This window comes from Taudactylus pleione, unplaced genomic scaffold (assembly GCF_031769625.1).
Source record: "Taudactylus pleione unplaced genomic scaffold, aTauple2 ptg000824l, whole genome shotgun sequence".
Lineage (NCBI taxonomy): Eukaryota > Metazoa > Chordata > Amphibia > Anura > Myobatrachidae > Taudactylus > Taudactylus pleione.
This window is the reverse complement of record NW_028285226.1, coordinates 291,005-312,202: the sequence shown is the minus strand read 5'-3', so window position 1 is coordinate 312,202 and position 21,198 is coordinate 291,005. Positions and strand designations below refer to the sequence as shown.

Below are 21,198 nucleotides of genomic sequence, written 5' to 3'. Positions count from 1 at the left end.
ACAAATTTTTATTCATACTTACTCATGCATCAGCTTATACAACTAGATGGTGTCAACAGTGGCGACCAAACTTTTTTGTCTACATCCTTGGTTGCTGGACCACACTATGGAACGCACAGAGACTACTTCCGGTTCATTTCTTTGTCAGCCTCTGAAGGCTAACACCGATTGGATGAATCTTATACACCGTGGAGACCCTGAATGCCAGAAACAGCTGCACAAGGAACTGGAAGTAGTTGCTGTGCATTTCATAGTGCGATCCAGCAATCAGGAAGTACACAGTCATCCTGGTATCAGAGCAACAGAAGCTCTTGGCCTTGTTTACACTGTACAACCGACAAATTTTGAATGCTTCTATTTCCGAAGTTTGCTTTACACCGTTACAGGTTCTACTTCCTTCAAAGACCTTAGGACTGTGGATGGGGAAGTTTGTCACACTTTTTGTTAGGGCTTGCCTAAGGAGAGGTTTGTTGGAGGATGATGTGTAAACAAACATTCTTAAAATCCCGGGCAACGCCGGGTACTCCAGCTGGTAATTATATAAAGCAAAGTTAATAATAATTATTAAGACTGTAATGAAACACAGATTACAGTGAGTCACACAGTGATTTGCATTAACTTTTTATAACGTGTCGTTCATGAATAAGAAATTACAGGCTAATTAAATTGACATTATATTTTGACGTAAATAAATTATTGGTTTATGCAGATGGTGATCGTCTCATGTCTGTTGTATTTAATAAGGGTATTTGGTGCTAACCTGTTAATTAGTACAATGTATCTTTGTATAGTATTCCTAAAGGCAGGAGAAGAACATAGGTGCCTGCTGTCCTTTGTTCCCTGTTTGCTTAGATTCCGGTGTCCAAGCTGTTAGAATAAAATTGACCATTCAGATAAAGAGGAAATAAGATCATTTATATCTGTGTGATAATGACTGAGCATAATGTAGTCATAAATATGCCTTTATCTAGATTACAAAATAATAGATCCATTCAAGGCAACTAAATACTTGTTCTCTCTTTCCTTATCCTTCTGAAACTAATAACTATCTGTTCAGATCAAGTTACTTTATATTCTGTGCTCTTTGGGAAATCTGTGCTGTCCTATGTTGGATAAAGGCCTATATAACCCTTCACTCTCTGTTTTGTGTCTTTTTGTGTAGTGGGTTGTCTCACATATAGAGAAAGTGAAATACGATGAGATTTTCCTAAAACTTGATAAAGATCTGGATAACCTAGTGTCAGGGCTGGAAGTCCGAGAGATATTCCTTAAGACTGGCTTGCCTTCAGGGCTCCTTGCTCATATTTGGTAAGTGCCACTGGCTAAGGGCTATATTCTCATGTATACCAGTAGGAGCTGAATTAAATGTCAGATAAAATAACAAGTGACCCATATTTCTTATTACTGGTTGTATGTTCTGGATGTTCCTTGTTTAGTTCCCCATACCATTCTTTTTTTTTCTATGCATCCTTTGCTGAATGAGAGCCATACACGTTGCAATATTGCCGGTAATATCAGCAGACTGTCCAAAAATGGTCTCAAAATAAGCATGATGCCTAAAAAAGCCAGAAGCTATAGCTGAGTGTATATTTTGGAATACTGGTACATCCTGCGGACAGCAACGTCTACCTGTATGTGTGAACAGATGCGTAACTGCGATCGCTTGCAGCGCCCTGGAATCCGCAGCCTGATTGACAGGTTGTGGCTGTTTGCTTGGCAGGCTGTCCCCGTTTTCTGGGCCTGCTGAGGCTAGTAGTTGCATTAGACATCCTGAGTAATCTGAGGGTTGACCAATGTCCACGCAGATGATTCTATGCTGCATTTTCAGACAATGCAGAGGATTACTCGTTCCATCCGTCATTCACATACATGGCGCTGCGTGCGATATCGTCAGGTTTGACTTGCAGCACATTAAACCCGCATACACACTGCACGATTTGTAGTTCCGATTTGGCGACATCGCTCCAGTGTGTACCCGGCATAAGTGCTCACTGGGGACTTCATTAAGCTGTTTACGTGCAGTGTATATGACTGACTTACCAAAGCTGTGTACAGAACAGGGACAGGAGAAAGTGAAGTCCATACTATTTGATCTGTGTCCCTGTCGACAGAATGGATGAAAAGCATTAAATGCACCTTTTGTGCACAAGACCTACAATATATAATAAAGTATACAATAAAAGGTGTATATATGTATATGTTCTGGATGAGTTGCACATGTTCCTGGTAATCCTGGTTTTATGGTGTATATACAGGTCGCTGTGTGACACACAGGATTGCGGGAAACTGTCCAAAGAGCAGTTTGCTCTGGCTTTTCACCTCATCAATCAGAAGCTAATAAAGGGCATGGATCCCCCGCAAGCCCTCACTCCTGAGATGATCCCTCCATCGGAACGATCCGCCACACCTAAGGTAGGGGCTGAAGGTACTCTCTCTCAGATATGATTGTGCAGTGGTATCCGTTATAGCAATGGTGTAATATTACTCACTCCTGGAGTGTTAGTAGTGTTGCTAATTCTATAATATCACTTCTGACATTACACTTATCACCATGTGTTATTAGCTGTGTAGTGTTTAATTGTTGACAAGTTCACTTGCGTCCCTGAAACTAGGAGCTGGGATAGGGGCCAATTTCATCTCCACAATCTTCAAATTAAACAGCAATTTCTGCAATCGTTGAACTTTTCCTATTAACACCATTATCTTTATACAAATAAAGATAATTGAACTTGATTGAATTCACTTAAAAACCTGTCTTGATATTTATTATATTTTAGTGTGGTGTTCTGATACTGCTCCTCAGACTAAGCCAGCAGCACTAACCAGGACACCTGATTTTAGGAAGAATTAAAGTCCTTAAAGATCACCTACGTTTAGCAAACCCAAATATGGGTTGAGTGATTCTCAACACCATCCCCCCCTCCCCTATATTGGTGTTTTGATTGGTGACTCAGCTGAAACCCTAACTTTTACCCGGAAGATGGTGGTAAACCTCACCCATTGAAAGGCAGAAGAGAAGGAGGATGCTAGACCTGTTGTACTCTGAATATAGACCATGCTGACTTACCTATGCCCAACTAGCGCCATACCATAAAAACTCTTGGTCCACAGATATCCTGAAGCTCTAAAGCAGGGGTCTTCAAACTTGGCCCTCCAGATGCTGTGGAACTACACATCCCAGCATGCACTGCACATAGTTTTAGCATGCTGTTACATCAAAAAGGTGGCAGTGCATGCTGGGATGTGTAGTTCCACAGCAGCTGGAGGACCAAGTTTGAAGACCCCTGCTCTAAAGGCTCTATGTCCTTTGCACAACTGCATGGTCTGACTCGCAGTCTCAGTGTAATTGGTGTCTTGTAGTAAATGTCTTTGTTGCACAAAAAAATGGTTTATAACACGGGCACAAATGAGACGTAAGTGTCTGTGATGTGTAACTATAGTCCCAGTTTAGGGAGTAATTTACTCCCTTCCTGCTACCAACTGGATGAGCCCCGATGTGTTTATGTTGCTCTTTAAGACCCCCCCCCCCCCCAAAAAAAGTAATTTTCTTCTTTTTATTTTTACTTTAAATTGCAATAGTGGCCCGGTGCTTTCCCGCTGTGGAATATACGGCTCTCCTATGGTTCAGGTCCAGTTGGTGTAAGTGAATAAGGGGGGTTTGCATTTAATAACAAACTGACTGCACTGGTTTGAATACCTATATGATGACTTAACAGAATGCGTGTAACACTCAGGGGCAGATTCAGCTAAGCGCGAAGTTGCGATGTGCGGCTGCGCACTTATCGGGTGATTATGGGAGGAAAATCTCTGTCGGCCCAATAAAAAAAAAAAAAATTTCCTGCCCAGATAACCCTCATAGAGGGGTATTCAATATGGGAGCGAAAAGTCCGTGCTGGACTTTTCGCTCCACATCGGAGATTTTCCTGGGATAAAGTATCGGGCGTGCGCCCGCTTTATCCCAGTATTCAATATAAAAGCTACAAAAACGGGAAACTGCGAAGTGGGATCTGCGTAAAAAACAAATTTTTCCTTGAATAAATTGTAGGACCCCCCTAAAGTTGTAAAAACATGGGGGATCACTATGGGTACCCCTGTTTTAGCCTGCAAATGAAAGTCGGGTATTTAAATAGCCGCAGCAGGTGTTTTTTCCCGACATTGAAGAAGTGTTGCAGAAGAGCACTTAGGTTATTTTTTTTTATTTTTTTAAGTGGTCCCATCAAATTTGGGGTACATGAAAATGGGTACTAGCATATTTTTATGTCCCAAAAGTAAGTTTTAACAAATTCTGCAACTATGCACCTGCCGCTAATAGCCTATTCTAGAATACACCTGCCGCATACTTGCAGAATAGCCCTGAACCTATTTCCCTATTTGTAAACACTTTTTTCCCATTTTTTTTTTTTTCACACCAATTTTTAAATACATTTTTTGGGGTGTCCCTATTTTTTTTAAAAAACTTTTGACACAGTTATTTTTAATATGTCATTCCCAGGGGTGCAGGCTATTTTTTTTAAGCCTGCACCCCTAAACCCGAATTCTGCACTTTTTTTCGCCACCTATTCAGTGGTGAAAAGTTATCCCCATTTTTTTGTCAAAGACTTTTCGAACCTGCGAAAAGTCTTTGAAATTGAATACAGTGTAAAACCAAAACCAGCGAAAATGACGTCATTTTTTGCGAAATTATCGCAAAAAAAGACTTTTCTCTCCATATTGGATACCCCTAATAGTGTTAGCACTTCAGAACCTCGTGGCTATTTGACACTGTCCCTTACATGGAATACCCCGAACCCTCTCTGATACTGCCTGACAAAGTAATATATATTAACCACCTATAGCAAGTCCCTGATTGATTATTAAAGTGGACCTTTCACCTTACAAAAATTACTTTTAAAATCGGCTAAGGTAGTTTTATTTTATTTTTTCTGTTAAACTAATGTCATTCTTTGAAAATCTTACTCCTACATTATACAAAGCTGCTCTTAGTCACGTAATTCTGTCTGATGGTGAAAGGTACACTCTAAATGTTATTGCCTGTGTTCAGCACCAGATGGGAATATATTTCTGCATTACTAAGATAGACACACACAGAGAGTGTCTGCCTGCATGACGTCACCTGATATCTGTCGCTGGCCTTCCGTGGGCTGCACAACTCTGACCAGCTACTGTGCACATGCTAGTAAAATGGACCCGTCTGTCAGGTTTTTTTTTTTTTTTTTTTAATAGTTTTCATGACATTTTATTAAGAACAAAGGGCAACGGTTGACATGATGCCATCAGCTTGCTGTTCATTAAAGGACGTCTGTTAAAAGAAAGCTAAAGAGTAAAAGATGGGAGCGGTTAGGGAAAGGGTCTTATCTGGACAGTTCAGCGATGTACATCATGAACATCCTCCTCTCTCTCCATGGTCATCACCAACCAAAGTGCTCCTATCCCAAGTTGAGAAATAGTTTTTCTTTTTTTTTTATTTATCTTTTTTGCCGTATTGTAGTTCTGCCTCCCTTCTCCAAGGATACCCTGCTAAGGCTGCATGACTTCTTCTTGCCTGTGTACCCCTCCCTGCACCACAGTCACAGTGTACAAATTTCAGTTTTGTAGGTGGATCAGCTACCAGGAGGAGCTAGTCTGCGCTATGCCTACGACAAAATGGCTGCTGGCACTAGACAGAAAGAGATGGGCAAAGTTCTGCTGCTGTTCAAAAAAACCTATGTTGTTTAGGTCTTACCAGTCTGCAAAAGAGCTACACTATCAGCTTGGATCTAATTATATACTGTAGACATGATTTGTTGCATAAAATTGGATTTAAAAAAAAATAAAAATCAAAAACTGATTTATTTGATTTAAATAGGATTTTTTATTACATTTCTTTGTAAAATAAACGTTTATAAATTTAAATAGTTTACTTAAATAAAAATTTTAATTAAAAAATCCAATTTAAATTAAAAAAAAAAATCTGATTTAAATCAAATAAATTCGTTTTTGATTTTTTTTTTTTTTTTTAATCCAATCTTATGCAACCCTGCCTGTATGGTTTATTTCCTATTCATTATTTCTCTGATTTGACTTGCAACCATATCTTGCACCCTTAACTGGTTATAATGGAGATCTATAAATTATGTTAGCCACTGTGTCTGCAGTACTCTGGTATGCTGCTGGTAGGAAGAACCTGTGTTACTAACCTAATGGCAGGAAATAGGTGTATGTCAGATCGGCTTGTATCCTCGCTGCACTAACTCTCCTGGTTTGCTGTCTTTGCTCCTTTCTAGCTTGCTGGACTGTTTATTTCCATCTGCCTCAATCTGCTTTCAGCCTCGCTCTATTACTTCTAACTCACGTCTCTCCTCTTCTGACTGCGCAAGGTTAGACATTTTACTACAATCTGCTACTTCTTTTGTGTGACTTTAATCCCCAGAAATCTTATTTACAGCCGCCTGTTCCTTGAAAGTGCTCCTGTCACCTAAACACAGCAGAGTCAGACATTTCTGTGATCTGAACCAATAATACTCGTGACTGTGCCTCTTATCTACTCTCTGGGTAGCTAGTGACATCACTGAGGCACACAGTACCTCATACCTCGTTTGATGTCACTGGTTTCAAGCCTAATGAACAGGCTGCAATCTGAGGTAGTGATAACCTGCGCACGCATGAATGGTGGTCCAGCCAGCATACTAGATGCCGTCACTGTGTATCGGTAACTGGGACATGAGCTTTATTTTGCATGGAAGTGTAAAAGTGTTCCCCTGGAATGTGGCATGCCCCCGTGCTCTGCCAGTCACCTTTTCCTGGTGATGAATCTTTCTGCGCATTCAGCTATTGGTATGTGACAACTCTGTGCTATTTGTGTGCTACACAACATTTATTTGACACCGATGTCGTTTGCAGGCAGCATTTTATAAATGAATTCATGTACGCAAAAGACAGCCCAGACATTGTTGTAGGTAGTGTAAGGCGGCGTGCCCATCTGTAGTAAGTAAAGTGGTATGCCAGCAAGCGCACGCTTTCACACACACATTCTCTACGTACAAAATTAAACCTCAAGTCTAAACCCCAAAACTGATATATTCATATATTGAGTCATTTCTTTAGGATTTTACCTAAAAGACCTTCACACCCCAAAATGTAAATTTTCAGATAATGAACTATGAAGGTAGAATACATTTTGTTTTATCTCGATTTCACTATCTTCATGTTAAGAGTTATTGTTCGTTACTGCCTCACAGCACTGAGGTCATGGGTTCGATTCCCACTACGGCCTTAACTGTGCGGAGTTTGTATATGCTCTCTGTGCTTGCGTGGGTTTCCTCCGGGTACACCGGTTTCCTCCCACACTCCAAAAATATACTGGTAGGTTAATTGGCTCCCCACAAAAATTGACCATAGTGTGTATGTGTGTGAGCATGTGGTAGGGAATATACAGTGTAAGCTCCACTGGGGCAGGGACTGATGTGAATGGTAAGATATTCTCTGTAAAGCGCTGCGGAATATGTGTGCGCTATATAAATAACTGGTAATAAATATTAATAATAAATTGCTGGTATTAGATTTATCTTATGGCTGGTGGGAGTTTATGGTTAGCAACAATCGCATACAGTGCTGTGATCTCACTACATACTGTCCCTCCTAAGCTCCCAGGGCGTATCATGGAAAGATATAACAATTAATAATGTTATGTTTATTTACATAGCGCATTTCTCCATTAGGACTTATAAAGCTTCAGAAAGTACCTATTTCCTGTTTTCAGAGCACGTACGTTTAATTTTTGTTAATCTGACTATATTTGCCCTTCCCATCCATATTCTGTGCCAAACGCTGCCATGTTAAATGATAGCTGTGCAGGCACTGATTATTCCTTTCTTCCTGCCAGTCCAGCGCTGGCACGCCACCTCTCAGGGGCCAATCTCTTGTGCGAGCCGGCTGTGACTTCATATCGTGCCGGCAGCTGTTACCACAAGAGTACAGTGCTTAGGGCAGGGGCTGGACAAGCCCTAGGCAGCCAATAACAAATTATCTATGGCACCTAAATTTCGTCAGTCATTACTAGTCATGCTGAAGGATGGACTTCTTCCTTGGCTCTTAGATTTTAGTGACTGGCTCCTAAATTATACACTGTTATTATTTAGCTGGGGGCAGAACAGTGACTGTAGTTTATCTACGTAATGGTATTATTTTGTTAGAAGCCAATTAACAACCTAGTATGTTTTTGTGTTGTGGCAAGAAACTGGTGTACCTGGAGGAAATCCAAGCAGACATGGGAGAGCATACAAACTCCACACAGATAGGGCTCTGGTTGGAATCGAACCCATGATCTCAGTGCTGTGACAGAACTATAATGGTCAATGTTCAACCATTTATATTGTTAGTAGCTCCTTTATTTTAATGGTCGTTTGAACGCACAAGTTACAGAGTATTCTAAATGGACCAATAATGATAAATTGGGATTGGGCGTGATGTACAATTAATCTTTTATTATCCAAATTGGTGTATAGATTTCAAATCAATGCTTTTATTCCATTTAAGTAACAGTATAATATTGTAATTCTGTGAAATATATTTGTGATTATGCCAAGAGACTTCAATTGAATTTACAGTATTAATGTTATCATTTTGTACCTTATTGCATGACTACTTAGATTAAATTAAAACAGGGTACACATCAAGAGTTCTTTTTTAATTTATATTTGAAAATACTTTTTCTCATTCAAGCCCCACTATATAGTCTGTCGCATGTCCCATTCTGTTCTCCAGCATATAGGTCATTGTGACAGAAATGGTTGTACTCTCATGTCAGATCTACTGCGTTTTATTGGGATTTCTTAAGTAAGTCAGAGACCGTGGCAGTTCTAAAACCATAATCTACGTGTGCCACTAACTATGTACAGATTGTTTGTCATCCTATAAATTACCTGTGTTCCAAATAACGTTCAAAAGCAGAATGTCCTGTTTCTGTGTTTTATACTAATAGCCAGGCCGAGAATGTAATTCTCTAAAATGTACCGTACGCTCCTATGCTGGACCTATGAAAGATTATCAATTCTAAGATATGTGGATGATGCTTTAATTCCCTTACAGATCCCATCAGCTCCCAGTCCTGTTGCTGATTTCTCTGCCATTAAGGAACTGGACACATTGAGTAATGAAATCGTAGACTTACAGAGGTAAGTGTGACCACGAATAATATGATTGTCTGGAGATGATGTGGAACTGTTGTGTATATAAACTTGCATCACATTTAAGTTCCACTAAACCACAAAACTCCAGGCATGAGCCAGTGTAGAGGTGAAGTATTTCCTGCCTGCTCCATTACATGCAGATGAAGGTCCTACCACAGATCTAAGACCGCCTCTCAATGGGCCCTGATATTGGTTTCATCTGAGTTCCTGTGACCTCACTACCCATCCGTCAAACTATCTTATCTTCTATTTCTATATCTACATGTTCGCTTGCATTCTTTTTAAATTAGCATTTTTCTTTTTTTGACTGTTCTGTGTCCATTGAAGTGGTGATTTTTAAGGTTAGATCATACAGTACAGTACATGTTATATGTATGTGTGTTCATATAAAGTGTGTGTGTGTGTATATATATATATATATATATATATATATAGATATATATGTATGTATATATATATATGTATATATATATATATATATATATATATATGTGTATATGTATATATATATATATATATATATATATTTTCACACTCACTCTCACACACTATATGGATGAAAGGATTCGGACGCCTGACCATTTCACCAACAGGGTCTGTAATGACATGTATTCAAATACATATACTTTAATATGGAGTTGGTCCCCCTTTTGCAGCTATAACAGCTTCCACTCCTCTTGGAAGGCTTTCCACAAGATTTGGGAATTTGTGCCCATTCGTTCTGTAGAGCATTTATGAGGTCAGACACTGATGTTGGGTGAGAAGGCCTGGCTCACAATCCATTTCAGTTCATCCCAATGGAGCTTGATGGGGTTGAGGTCAAGGCTCTCTTCGGGCCAAGTTCCTCCACACCAAACTCCTCAAACCATGTCCTTATAGTCCTTGCTTTGTGCACTGTGGCACAGTCATGTTGGAATAGAAATGGACCTTCCCCAAACTGTTGCGACAAAGTTGGAAGCATAGCATTGTCCAATTATGCTGAAGCATTAAGATTGCCCTTTATTGAAGATAAGGGGCCTAGCCTAAACCCTGAAAAACAGCCCCCATACCATTATCCCTCCTCCACCAAACTTCACAGTTGGCACAATGCAGTCAGACAGGTAACATTCTCCCGGCATCCGCCAAACCCAGACACGCCCTTCTGACTCCCAAACAGAGTAGCGTGATTCGTCACTCCACAGAACACGTTTCCACTGCTCCACAGTCCAGTGTCTGTGTGCTTTACACCACTCCATCCGACACTTGGCATTGGACTTGGTGATGTGAGGCTTGCATGCAGCTGGTCAGCCATAGAAACCCATTCCATTAAGCTGCCGCTGCACAGATTTTGTGCTTACATTAATTCCAGTGGAAGTTTGAAACTCTTCAGCTATGCAGTCAGCATGCGCCTTAGCAGTCATTGACCCCACTCTGTGATTTTACGCGGTCTTACGCATCGTGGCATCGCTTACAGTTGACCGTGGCATATCCAGCAGGGATGAAATTTCATATGATCGCTGCAGACAAGGGACTTAAGATAACGTTGAAATTCCGCCGCCTATCTTAAACCCGGTGCCGGAATCCACGAGGACGCGTGCCCGAACGAAGGTAAGCCGTGGCGCCCGTAGTTTTAGCCGCAGGGGGAGGATTAGGTTTAGGTAACTTAGCGGGGTTAGGGGTTAGTTCAGCCGGGACTTCATACCCATTCCCTACAGATAGATCACATAGCAAAATCATACCTCCTAATATTTTTCCTTTGTTAATATGGAAATATACTGGAAAGGGGTCTGTGTCCTTGTCCCACAAGTGGTGAGATCACATCTGGGATGAGCTGTGCTGTGCAGAGCATGATCAGTAAAACTTACTCGCACAACTTTCCCAGGAGTGGAGACAATAGAACTGGCTGTTGGGACGAAGGATTGTCTACGGTTAATTGGGGCAGTTGGGAGGAAAGGCATAACATTTATTAGTCATTATTAAATAGGTAGGTTTAGAACTCTACTTATGCATTATTAGCGTAGGCAATGGTGACATACCAGGAGTAAAGTCTATCACCTTTGTTTTCTGCAAGACCCATGCGTGCATTCCTTTTCGCCATTAATGGTTTGTATATATAAAAGATGCAGCGCTGGAGCAACACCATGAATGTATGTTAAGTAAATAAGTGGATTAATATGATAAAAACAAATGGTATGTCCTAGGTTAGAATTTTAATAGGGTACATTTTTTTTTTTTTTTTTTAAGAGCCAGTTATTTTACATATCTGTAGGTTATAATATCCAGCTGCTCCTATTGCCTCTCTGGATTTCAGAGTTTATATCAAAGCACTGGCTGTGCAATAGAAAGCAACATGTTAAAAACATTTTCGTCATTATGGTATCCTACACTTGGGTAACGAAGGTGTTAAAGACGACGTTTGGTCCATTGTGGCTGCTTGAGTCTTTCGGCTCCCTGGTTACATCGTCTCTCAGGGATTTCCCTTTATCTCTAACAAATATAGACCGAGCATATTTTCTGGTTAGTAAATAATCAGCCAACGCCTCCTAGAAACCTGCTCAGTCCTTTTATTCCCATTGCAGTCTCACCGCATACCTCAGTACTACACACAGCCCAGCCACCTGCCAACACTCACCTGCTGTAAGCCCTGCTGGCATTACATAATTCCCAGTTCATCAGAGAGCTGTGCTGTCCTCCCACTGCCAGGACCCCGGCATGCTTGTGAGAGCATTGCCAACTTTCGTCCTTCATAATATCTGAAGCAGTTGAAAAACTTTTGAAGTCACTCATTTGCCTGACTCTTCATGAGTGACTGTAATCTTATTATATTTTTATTTGCATTTACTTATATAGCACCAGCAAATTCCACTCTCGGAGAATGTTCTCAGGGCGTACTACTTTTCATTTGCACTTTAAGTTCCAGTTTCTAGTTATCTAGAGAGGAAGGTCACTCGGGAAAGTGTGTATTGTGTGCCCTGCGTCAGTCTCGCTATTAATGTGGGCTCCAGGTCTTTACAGTCACTTGCTATTTCTGTCTTGGGTCTCCTGGGTGTTTAGTGACTAACTCGCTGTACTAGTTTAGTGCTAAGATCTACACTACGCACCCGCAGCCTACGGTGGGCAGCCAGAAATCCGGACAGTTAGCAAATCATCTCTAGAACGCCGGGTCTCATTAACCCTTTGGTCTATTGTGATTCAGCCAGAAACTGTTTTGCCCTACTCTGGGACCAAGTCTCTCAAGGATTATGAGCCTTCGAAGAAGCAGGAAAAGGAATCCTCGCTCAGAGTCTTATGTCCTGCATGCAGGTTACAGTTTGCTGTCAGGGAATCTTTTCTGTTCTATATTGTTTGATCATGTCTCCAGTGACAGTGGAACTTTAATAATGGTCAATTAAAATGCTGAGGGCTGTGCGCGACTGTTTGATGCCTCCATGTCTTCGCTCTACGGATAATCTGGGGTGAGTGTAAGGTTGTATTTGGCAGCCGAGGAGGAGACGGGGCTTCTAGTTGAACCCTTTGGTGTTTTAAAGGGTTTGGAGGACACTTGAGTGTGATAAGTGGGGCTTAGCATTAAAGTAATTAGACTGTGTGACTGGGCACATGAGGTTGGTTGTTGTGGTGCATATTCAAGGCAATGATCTTAATCATAACTGTTAACAAGAAAACTACTATGTCAGGTATTTAACATGCAGTCCTCCAGCCGTTGTGGAAGTACACATCCCTGCAAGCCCTGCCACATCTTTGCATGCTTAAGCACTGGCAGGGCATGCTGGGATGTGTAGTTCCACAGCAGCTGAGGGGCCGCATGTTGAACACCCATTCACTGAGTAGTGTCGTGACCAGTGACGTATCACTATATCCTCCAGGTATTTAGATTTTTTTTATCTTATTTTTATGGCTGTCCCTTTAATTAGTTGGTTGCATTTGTTGTTCAGTTTGTGTTGACAGAAGAGCGCTGTGTCATGCATCTTGTGATCTGCAGTGACGACCATTGTAAATTATTGCTGCTGCGGAATTGCTTATGTGTTTGTGGCTTTGTAGAGTTGTTTGTATTGGTGCTTATAGTTGATACCTTAGGCCAGGGGTCTTCAACCTTGGCCCTCCAGCTGCTGTGGAATTACACATCCCAGCATGCACTGCCACCTTTTTGATATAACAGCATGCTAAAACTATGGCAGTGCATGCTGGGATGTGTAGTTCCACAGCAGCTGGAGGGCCGAGGTTGAAGACCCCTGCCTTAGGCAAATCTGTAGGGGCACATTCACTAGCAGACCAAAAAACGACTGCACGATTACGACATTGTAATCGTGCAGTCGTTTCACAGTCTGTGCTGGGCCTACACTGAGCGAGCAGTCATTCAGTATAGGCACATCAATCATCCCCTACCATGCTCAACCTGACGTTATCGTCGGGTTGACCAGCATGTTCGGGCGATGATTGATGTCGGAAACTACCAGGGGGAGCGCGCATCGCTGGTCATTTCCGACATTAATGTGCGCAATTTGTGCCCGATTACTGAGCAATCGTAATCGTGCCATCGCTCTGTAATGTGGCGTAGTGGATACGCGGCATAGGTTGTGTACGATTTCAAGCACCTTGACTGCCACATAATGTGCTTTTGGTACAAATATCTATAATGATTGGATTCTTTTTTTTTTTTTTATATATAACCCTGTGGAGACACAGTACAGTGTTTTCAGTCTTATGACACATGTTCCTTAACAAGCAGCATTCTTATTGCATTTTAGCAGTGCTCCTCACAGTAACTGAAGGAGAAAATACTGTGTTTGTGTGCTGTAACGACTAAACAAGATTAATTATGTTCTTTTTTTTATGTTGCTGGTTAACAGATGTTCGAGTGTAAAAATCCTTACGCCTGTAATAATAATTATATTTTCTGTTTGTTTTTATAAATATGCACTTTTTTTTTTTTTTACGGCTGAAACCCACCTCTTCATCACATCCACTTGAGGTGGAGGGTCCCGCGTGCATGCGGGATTAGGCTGTAGTATCACACCTGCCGTTTGGAATCAGTGTTTTATGGGTCAGTAATAATGGTTTAATATCTGCTGTTAATTTGTCTTGGTAAAGTCTGCAGCAGCTGTCATTTGTTGGGTCACTAGCTATATTTAAAGCTTTTTTTGCTCATGGGTACATGTCACCATTTCATGTAGCAGATAAATAAGATGATTTATATCAGCCCTATTGAAGTGAATAGAATATTTCAAAAAGCTATTGTACTACAAAAACTTCGCTAACAGACATAAAAAAAAAATCAAAAACTCTCAGGAAAGGCTTGATCTTTTAGAAGCAATAGAAATACGCCACTGTTAAAAAGCCAGCGTGACTCAAGTCTCTGTGGTTGCTTTTGAACGATTTACGATGTCACTCGGGAGATTCTGCGCTCCTGTTTCAGCAGCTAGCTTCCCGTGCTCATCATAGGCCTAATTCAGGGTTTGGAGCAAATCAAAAACGAAGTACAAAAATTAGATGATGCCTTTGTTCCAGCATATGTTCTCTACATGCAAAATTAGCCAGTACTTCTGTGTCTAAAAAAAATAATTGAATTTTGCACTTTTGCGATTGCTACTTTTTTTTTTTCCTCCTCCAACCTGGTTACATCATCTCATGCTCGTATCCAAGATACGAGCATGAGATGCCCCCCTTCACTGGTATGAGCTCCCTCGCGCGATCAGGCTCTCCCTGACCCTGAAGAGCTTCAAACGTGCATTGAAAACCCACCTGTTCATCAAAGAGGAGCAGGGGATTCTCCACTCATGTTTCAGCACCTAGCTTCCTGTACTCACTGCGGGGGAGATTTATCGAAGCTTGGAGAGTGATAAGCTGGGTACACAATTGGTTGACTACTGCCAACCTTTCTGACGATTGGTAAGTGTGTATACAATTACCTATTGTCTGCCCAATGTGCATTTAAATATGCCCGCCCAGTTGAGTTTTCAATCACCGCAGGGTTCCGCAGCATCTGTATGATCGATCGGCAGGTTACACACCAGCAGATTACCGATATATCTTAAGCTGCATACACACACAACGATTTTTTTAATGATTATCGTTAAACGATATCGTTTAACGATAATTGATGGCAAAAATCGTTCACTTTCTGAGTCAAACGATGAACGATTATCGTTCATGCGCGTTCACGTTTGTAGTTTGTCGTTCAGTCAGACTTGTCAACTAACGATTTTCATTAAGGGAATAAGCAAAAATCGTTTGTAGTTCATAAAAATCGTTCATGACATTTAGTAAATGAACAACTTATGGTGCATACACACGATCAGATTTTTCCTTCAGATATGAACGATAACGATTTAAAAATCGTTCAGTCGTTCATATCTGAAGGAAAATCGTTCATATCTGACATGCCTGAACGATGGACGATCAACGATGCGCGTTCCCGTTTGTCAGATAACGATATCTGACATCTGATGGGTTTGCAGTCAGACTTGGACGATTCCATTCATTTTAATGCAGTCAAAAATCGTTCAATCGTTCAATCGTTCAAATCGTTCAAAACTTTGGTAAAATCGTTCAAATCGTCCAATCGTTCAGTCGTTCATCTGACAAATCTGACAAGTCTGACAAATCTGACCGTGTGTATGCTCCATTAGTAAACGATTTTAGTACATTTTTTCAAGGGAAAAAATCGTTTACTCAAATCGTTCATTAAAAAAATCGTTGTGTGTGTATGCAGCTTTACAGATATATCAGCCATCTGCTGTACTGCACAGCAGATCAGATATATTTGAACAACATCGTTCAGACTTATCCGCTGTACACACCCGGTGTGATGGAATGGGAGATATATCTATCAGCGCGTACCCAGCTTTAAAGTACCAACCAATCAGCTCCTAATTGTCCTGAGAGATGCTGATTGGCTGGTACATTCTCTCTCTCCACTTTATCTCACTCCATGTGTGTATATATAGGGGAGCAGATTAAAATCTTATCTCACTGTGTTCAGAAATATCTAAACTTTTATTCAGAATAACAATTGTAAGTTCATCTGGCCTCTGAGTTGTGACTGTGCACAGAAAATATTCAGTGTTGCATGGAAAAATGTAACATGAGAAAATATGCAAGTGTGGCAACTGCTGGGATTTTTATTGAGTCGCCCAATAGCAGAGTCTCAAGACCGCCCCTTGCGTGCAAGCATGCAGCATTGGCCAAACATCGGTCGGACCTCTGAGCACCCCTATAATTGCTCAGAATGTTCACCGCAAGTAAGAGACCGAGGCCAGAACCACTGCGTACGAAGACCTAGTCACTGGCTGCAACACCCCCGATACAGTCGTGATACACCTGCAGTTAAGTCGCCATGCTCCCGTTACCTCCCCTAAATAGTCAATTTCCATGAATCACTCTGCGTCGTAATCCACAGTATGACAGTCATCTCAAGACCATCACGGCACATGTGCAGTGCAAAAATGACGCATGCACAGACTTGCAACCAAAATCAACACTGCGTCCACCAATGAAACAGGTTCTATATTCCATAATGCATTTACAGCGTTGCTGCAGTGTGTATAAAATACTGTGTAGTTTATGGTAGTGTGTGTCTCTGATTATGTGCAATGCTTACAGCCAGGCTTGTTTGTCTCTCTCGCTGGTGCAGAGTCACAGCTTGCTGTCCATCGCCTCCCTCCCACCTACATCCTCAGCATTTTGCATGAGCTGATTTCTCCTTAGCAACAGTGAGCTCATCACAGACCATTTCATTGATTTCTCGCTCTCTTGCTTTTCACATTCCCCCCTGACCGTTCTTCCACAATGAGGCGTTGGTTTTAGTGCTCCCCGGGCCTATATCTCTCCAGGCTGTATACTGCCACTTGCTGAGAAGGAACACAATGTACTTGAAATGGGACTCTGGATTAGGGGGCTGGATAAGCATGCCGGCTGTAACTGAGGTCTTCAGATATTCCTGTATGGTTTGCTGGTCTTCTAGGGAGAAGACGAATGTGGAGCAGGAGCTGAATGAGAAGGAGGAAACTGTGAAAAAGAGGACAACTGAGGTTCAGGTAAGCGACAGTCTCCTTGGTTGTTAGCATGTGAGATCCATCACTGCCCAGAGTGTTATATATACTGGTCTGCCAGCAGTAACATAGGACGTCTATAGGAATGTAAGGGAAGGCTTATTTACAAACTCCTGTGATTAAGTATCTATGGCAGTAGGAAGTAACCTTCGGCTCACCAGATGCTCTGGAACTACAAGTCCCATCATGCCCTAGTTCCTTAACAGTTCATAAGCCTGTTCTGTCTTATTACTATATTTCATTGGATTTCTGTATTTGTTTTATCCTCCAGTCACCCATGGATTGATGACCCTGTTTCCCCTATACAGTAGTTTCAAATTATACCATATTAGTCCTAAGGGTTCCTAAGCCCATAACACTAGTTTTGTCATATACTGCCCAGAAGGAGGAAGGGGGGGGTCTTTGCCCCACGCTGTGTGCCTGGTCACATGACTGCACTATGCACGACGTGACACTTCAACTGGCTGGTAATGATCATGTGATAGTGCCCACCAGCAGGCGTAAAAGCATAGAGCCCCCAATTGGGACATTATAACAGGCCATTGTATTACTGTGACCACAGATGTGTGTTGTGAAGCACTTGTGCTAGATGCATACATTGGCAGTTCCATGGCTTCTGCCTATTTGATGTCAGTCACTGGATTGAACCTCCTGAATGTGTGTAATACTTTTTATTTTCTGTCCTGAATCTCTAAATTGCATGTCATGTCCTCTGTGTTTATCTTTATGCTATTGACTTTAGATGACCTTGTGCCAACTGCTGCAGTATGCCCCCCTAACCTTCATCTGACCTATACCTTAAAAGTTAATACACCGCTTCCATCACCACGGAAGCCTGCTCATTCATGTTTCTTTTCAGGACAGTGGAGGGAGATGTATCAAGCCTTGTAGAGAGATAAAGTACCAACCAATCAGCTTCTGTCACTTTACGGGCTGTGTTTGAAAAATGACATGAGCTGATTGGTCAGTACTTTCTCTTTCCACTTTCTCTCCAAGGTTTAATGAATAGACCCCGTGGAAGGAGATAAAGTACTGACCAATCAGCTCCTTACTGTCATTTTTCAAACTCAGCCTGTAACCTGATAAGAGCTGATTGGTTGGTAATTTTATCTCCACCCACTTGAACTCTTTCCAAGGCTTAGCAAATAGACCCCCAAAGTTCCAACCAATCAGCTTCTGTCATGTCAGAGACTGTGCTAGTTCAATGACCGCTAGAAGCTGATTAGTTGCTTTGGGCAACTTCTCCACTTTATCTCTCTCCAGGGCTTGTTACATCTCTCCCACTACATTGTCCCATTTATAAACCACGTTTACATTGATTCTGCCAGTCTCCATGGATTGTTACATCTATAGGGTATTTTACTCTTCATGATGTTGTTCATTCTGTTTTGTGGCCACTTCCCCCCTCTGTCATTATATGGCACAGTATCATATATTATATTATATTGCAGTAGAAGTAATTCACCATATTAGTAACTGATGTGTTTGCCATGTTTATAATATAATGAGCTGCTTTTCCTCATTGGGCTCGATTCAATTCAACGCAAATTGAATAGCTCCAGGAAGGAGCTACCAGAGCTATTCAGTTCAGCCCGACTAAGGATTTCTTCTCGCGCCCCTCCTGGGGTGCGAGCAGAAATCCGACAAAACTAAAGGCGCGATGCTGTTTTCTGCCCTTAACTCCACGGAAACAGTAACGTGCCAGACAGTTTAGTCGGAGAATGCCAGTTCTCGCGACTAAACACCATGCTTAAGGCACAAGAACGGGCATTCTTTGACAGAACAGCTCGCTGAATTGAATAGCTCCGGGAGCTCCTGCCTGGCGCTATTCAATTCGAGTTGTATTGATTCGTGCCCGATGTCTGAATACACAGCAATGTGTCTGCAATGCTATGTTTGGGAATGCATACAGATAAGAACCTATAACATTGATACAGTTATCCTGTGCTTTTAATGGGATCGTAGCTTCTCGCACACAACTCGCACAGCTTCTGTTCAGTCCTGATAGGCCGGGTTGGTTTGTCTTATCCCTGACATAAGAAATTGTTGTCTTCCTGGTAACCAGGGGAGTCTCATGTTCTGTGGTAAAGGCTGACTCTGCTTTTTGTAAATGTGACTGTTTTGTTCCAAGTAAATACAATCTTCCCCCAACCTATACCCCTTTACTTCTCCAGTAAGCGGCACCAATGGCTTCCTGTAAACTTCTACATTTCTGCTATTCATGAGGTATGATTCCTGCCACTGCCACTCCAAACCTGATGCGAGAGACCTCAGGTGGTCCACTTGAATCTCTGTTAGCGATGGCAATTTGAGTTTTCTGTTATCAGATGAATGACTTGCTGGGGGGCAGTCTGCCCAAAGTGCTGGCATGGAGAGTTATTGGTATAAGCAGTTCATATATGCCGACGTCACCTCCATTTATAGTACTTCTAGCTGGTTGCCACCTGACATCAGGGAATACAAATTGCCAGGACAGATTGAGATCTCAGACTACCCTATGGGGTAGAGAACACTTTTGAACGAGATCCTGCTGCCGTAAAGTGCAGCAGCTGGCGCGCAGATTCGGCCCGGCGAATGTATTTATTCCTAATTGAATTCTCTTCTTTGTCGTCAAGATACTTGGATCAGATTTGGTTCAGTATTTTGATACCATTGCTAGTATTTTATCTGGCTTCTTTTCTCTGCCACTGTACAGTAGGGTGCTTCTGACTATATAAACACCACATCACCTGCAGTCAGGGGCGCATCCATAATGGGCGCAGGGTGTGCGGGGCACGCGGGCCCCTGGGTCTAGGGTGGCCCGCACCACACACCCTGCACCCATATTTTTAATGCTTACCTTATGTCCCACGTCGGTAGTATCAGCGCTGTGAAAATGCCTGGAAAATGGCCACCACATGCGCAGTAGGGAATTTGCAGGAAAAATGTCTGCCGTGCCATTTTCCCAGTGACCTGAGCATGCCCAGTAGACTCTGGGCACAGACTAATGCCCAAAGTCTACTGCTGCGCTCAGTGCTATGCCGGCCGCTAGAGAGAGAGGAGGGAGCCCCGAACGGAGACTGCACACGGACCCCCTCCTCTCTTAATACGCCTCTGCCCACAGTAGTAACGTTGTAAATTGTTATTGTTCTTATCTTGACCCTCTGTTAGTAAAGCTGGGTGCATACTATACGATGCATGTACCAAGTGACGGTGTGCAATACGATGTAACGATACATCGCGCGCTGTACACACTGCACAATCCGGTACGACAGCGTGATTTGTGTCTTTACATGCTGCATATGACAGCACCGCGGTATTCATTGCATCGTCCCATCTGCTGCGCAGGACAGCAGATGAGATGATGCGATGAACGACCGGCGTTAACGATGAATCAGACACACACTATTCAGTGTCTACGATATATATTGTTACGATCATATATTATGTACCCAACTCAATACAATGCAGGACATTTTCTTCATTAGATATCCATTTACATCTGTCCACTCTAGATGGGGCAAGATAAGCGCTGACGCTGGTTTGGTAAGAAAGCAGGAGTTAGGAAGAAACCAAGTGACTTCGCCCCTGGACAAATCATCTTGTAATGCAAGGGGGGGCAAATACTATTTTTTTTTTTTTTTTTGCATGCAGGGTAAATACTGGCTGCTTCTTCATGTAGCCAACAAATACTGGACAACATTACTTTTACCCTGCAATTTAGATTTTAGTTTGCACACCCCCCTCAAATATAAATCTCTCTGCACATTTTACATCTACCTCCCCCGCAGTGCAGCCTGGCTTTACCAAGGGGCAACATTGCTGGCTTTTTTGCTTTGTTCCTGATTCAGAAGTAGCGTTCAACTTCATTCTTATTGCAGTAATTGGCACAACATCGTCCTCACGTTGCATAGAGCACATTGAGGTTCTGGCCTAAACACCTTTATGAAGTGCGAATTCTGTAGACATAAGGAAAAAAATACTTGTGTTATAAATGTATATGGTCATTGAGAAGCGATAGAGAA

General features: G+C 41.9%; 1 protein-coding gene across 3 annotated transcripts in view; it reads left to right on the top strand.

Moving 5' to 3' along the window:
• EPS15 (epidermal growth factor receptor pathway substrate 15) overlaps positions 1-21,198 on the top strand; it is a 142,879-nt gene that overhangs the window by 64,165 nt on the left and 57,516 nt on the right. For 2 of the 3 annotated variants that reach the window (XM_088458303.1, XM_088458305.1), the window contains exons 10-14: positions 1,163-1,308; positions 2,256-2,412; positions 3,580-3,639; positions 9,067-9,152; positions 17,107-17,179. In XM_088458303.1, coding sequence (XP_088314429.1) covers positions 1,163-1,308; positions 2,256-2,412; positions 3,580-3,639; positions 9,067-9,152; positions 17,107-17,179 — 522 coding nt within the window. The remainder of the gene's footprint in view (positions 1-1,162; positions 1,309-2,255; positions 2,413-3,579; positions 3,640-9,066; positions 9,153-17,106; positions 17,180-21,198) is intronic. The other variant, XM_088458304.1, reaches the window with a different exon arrangement.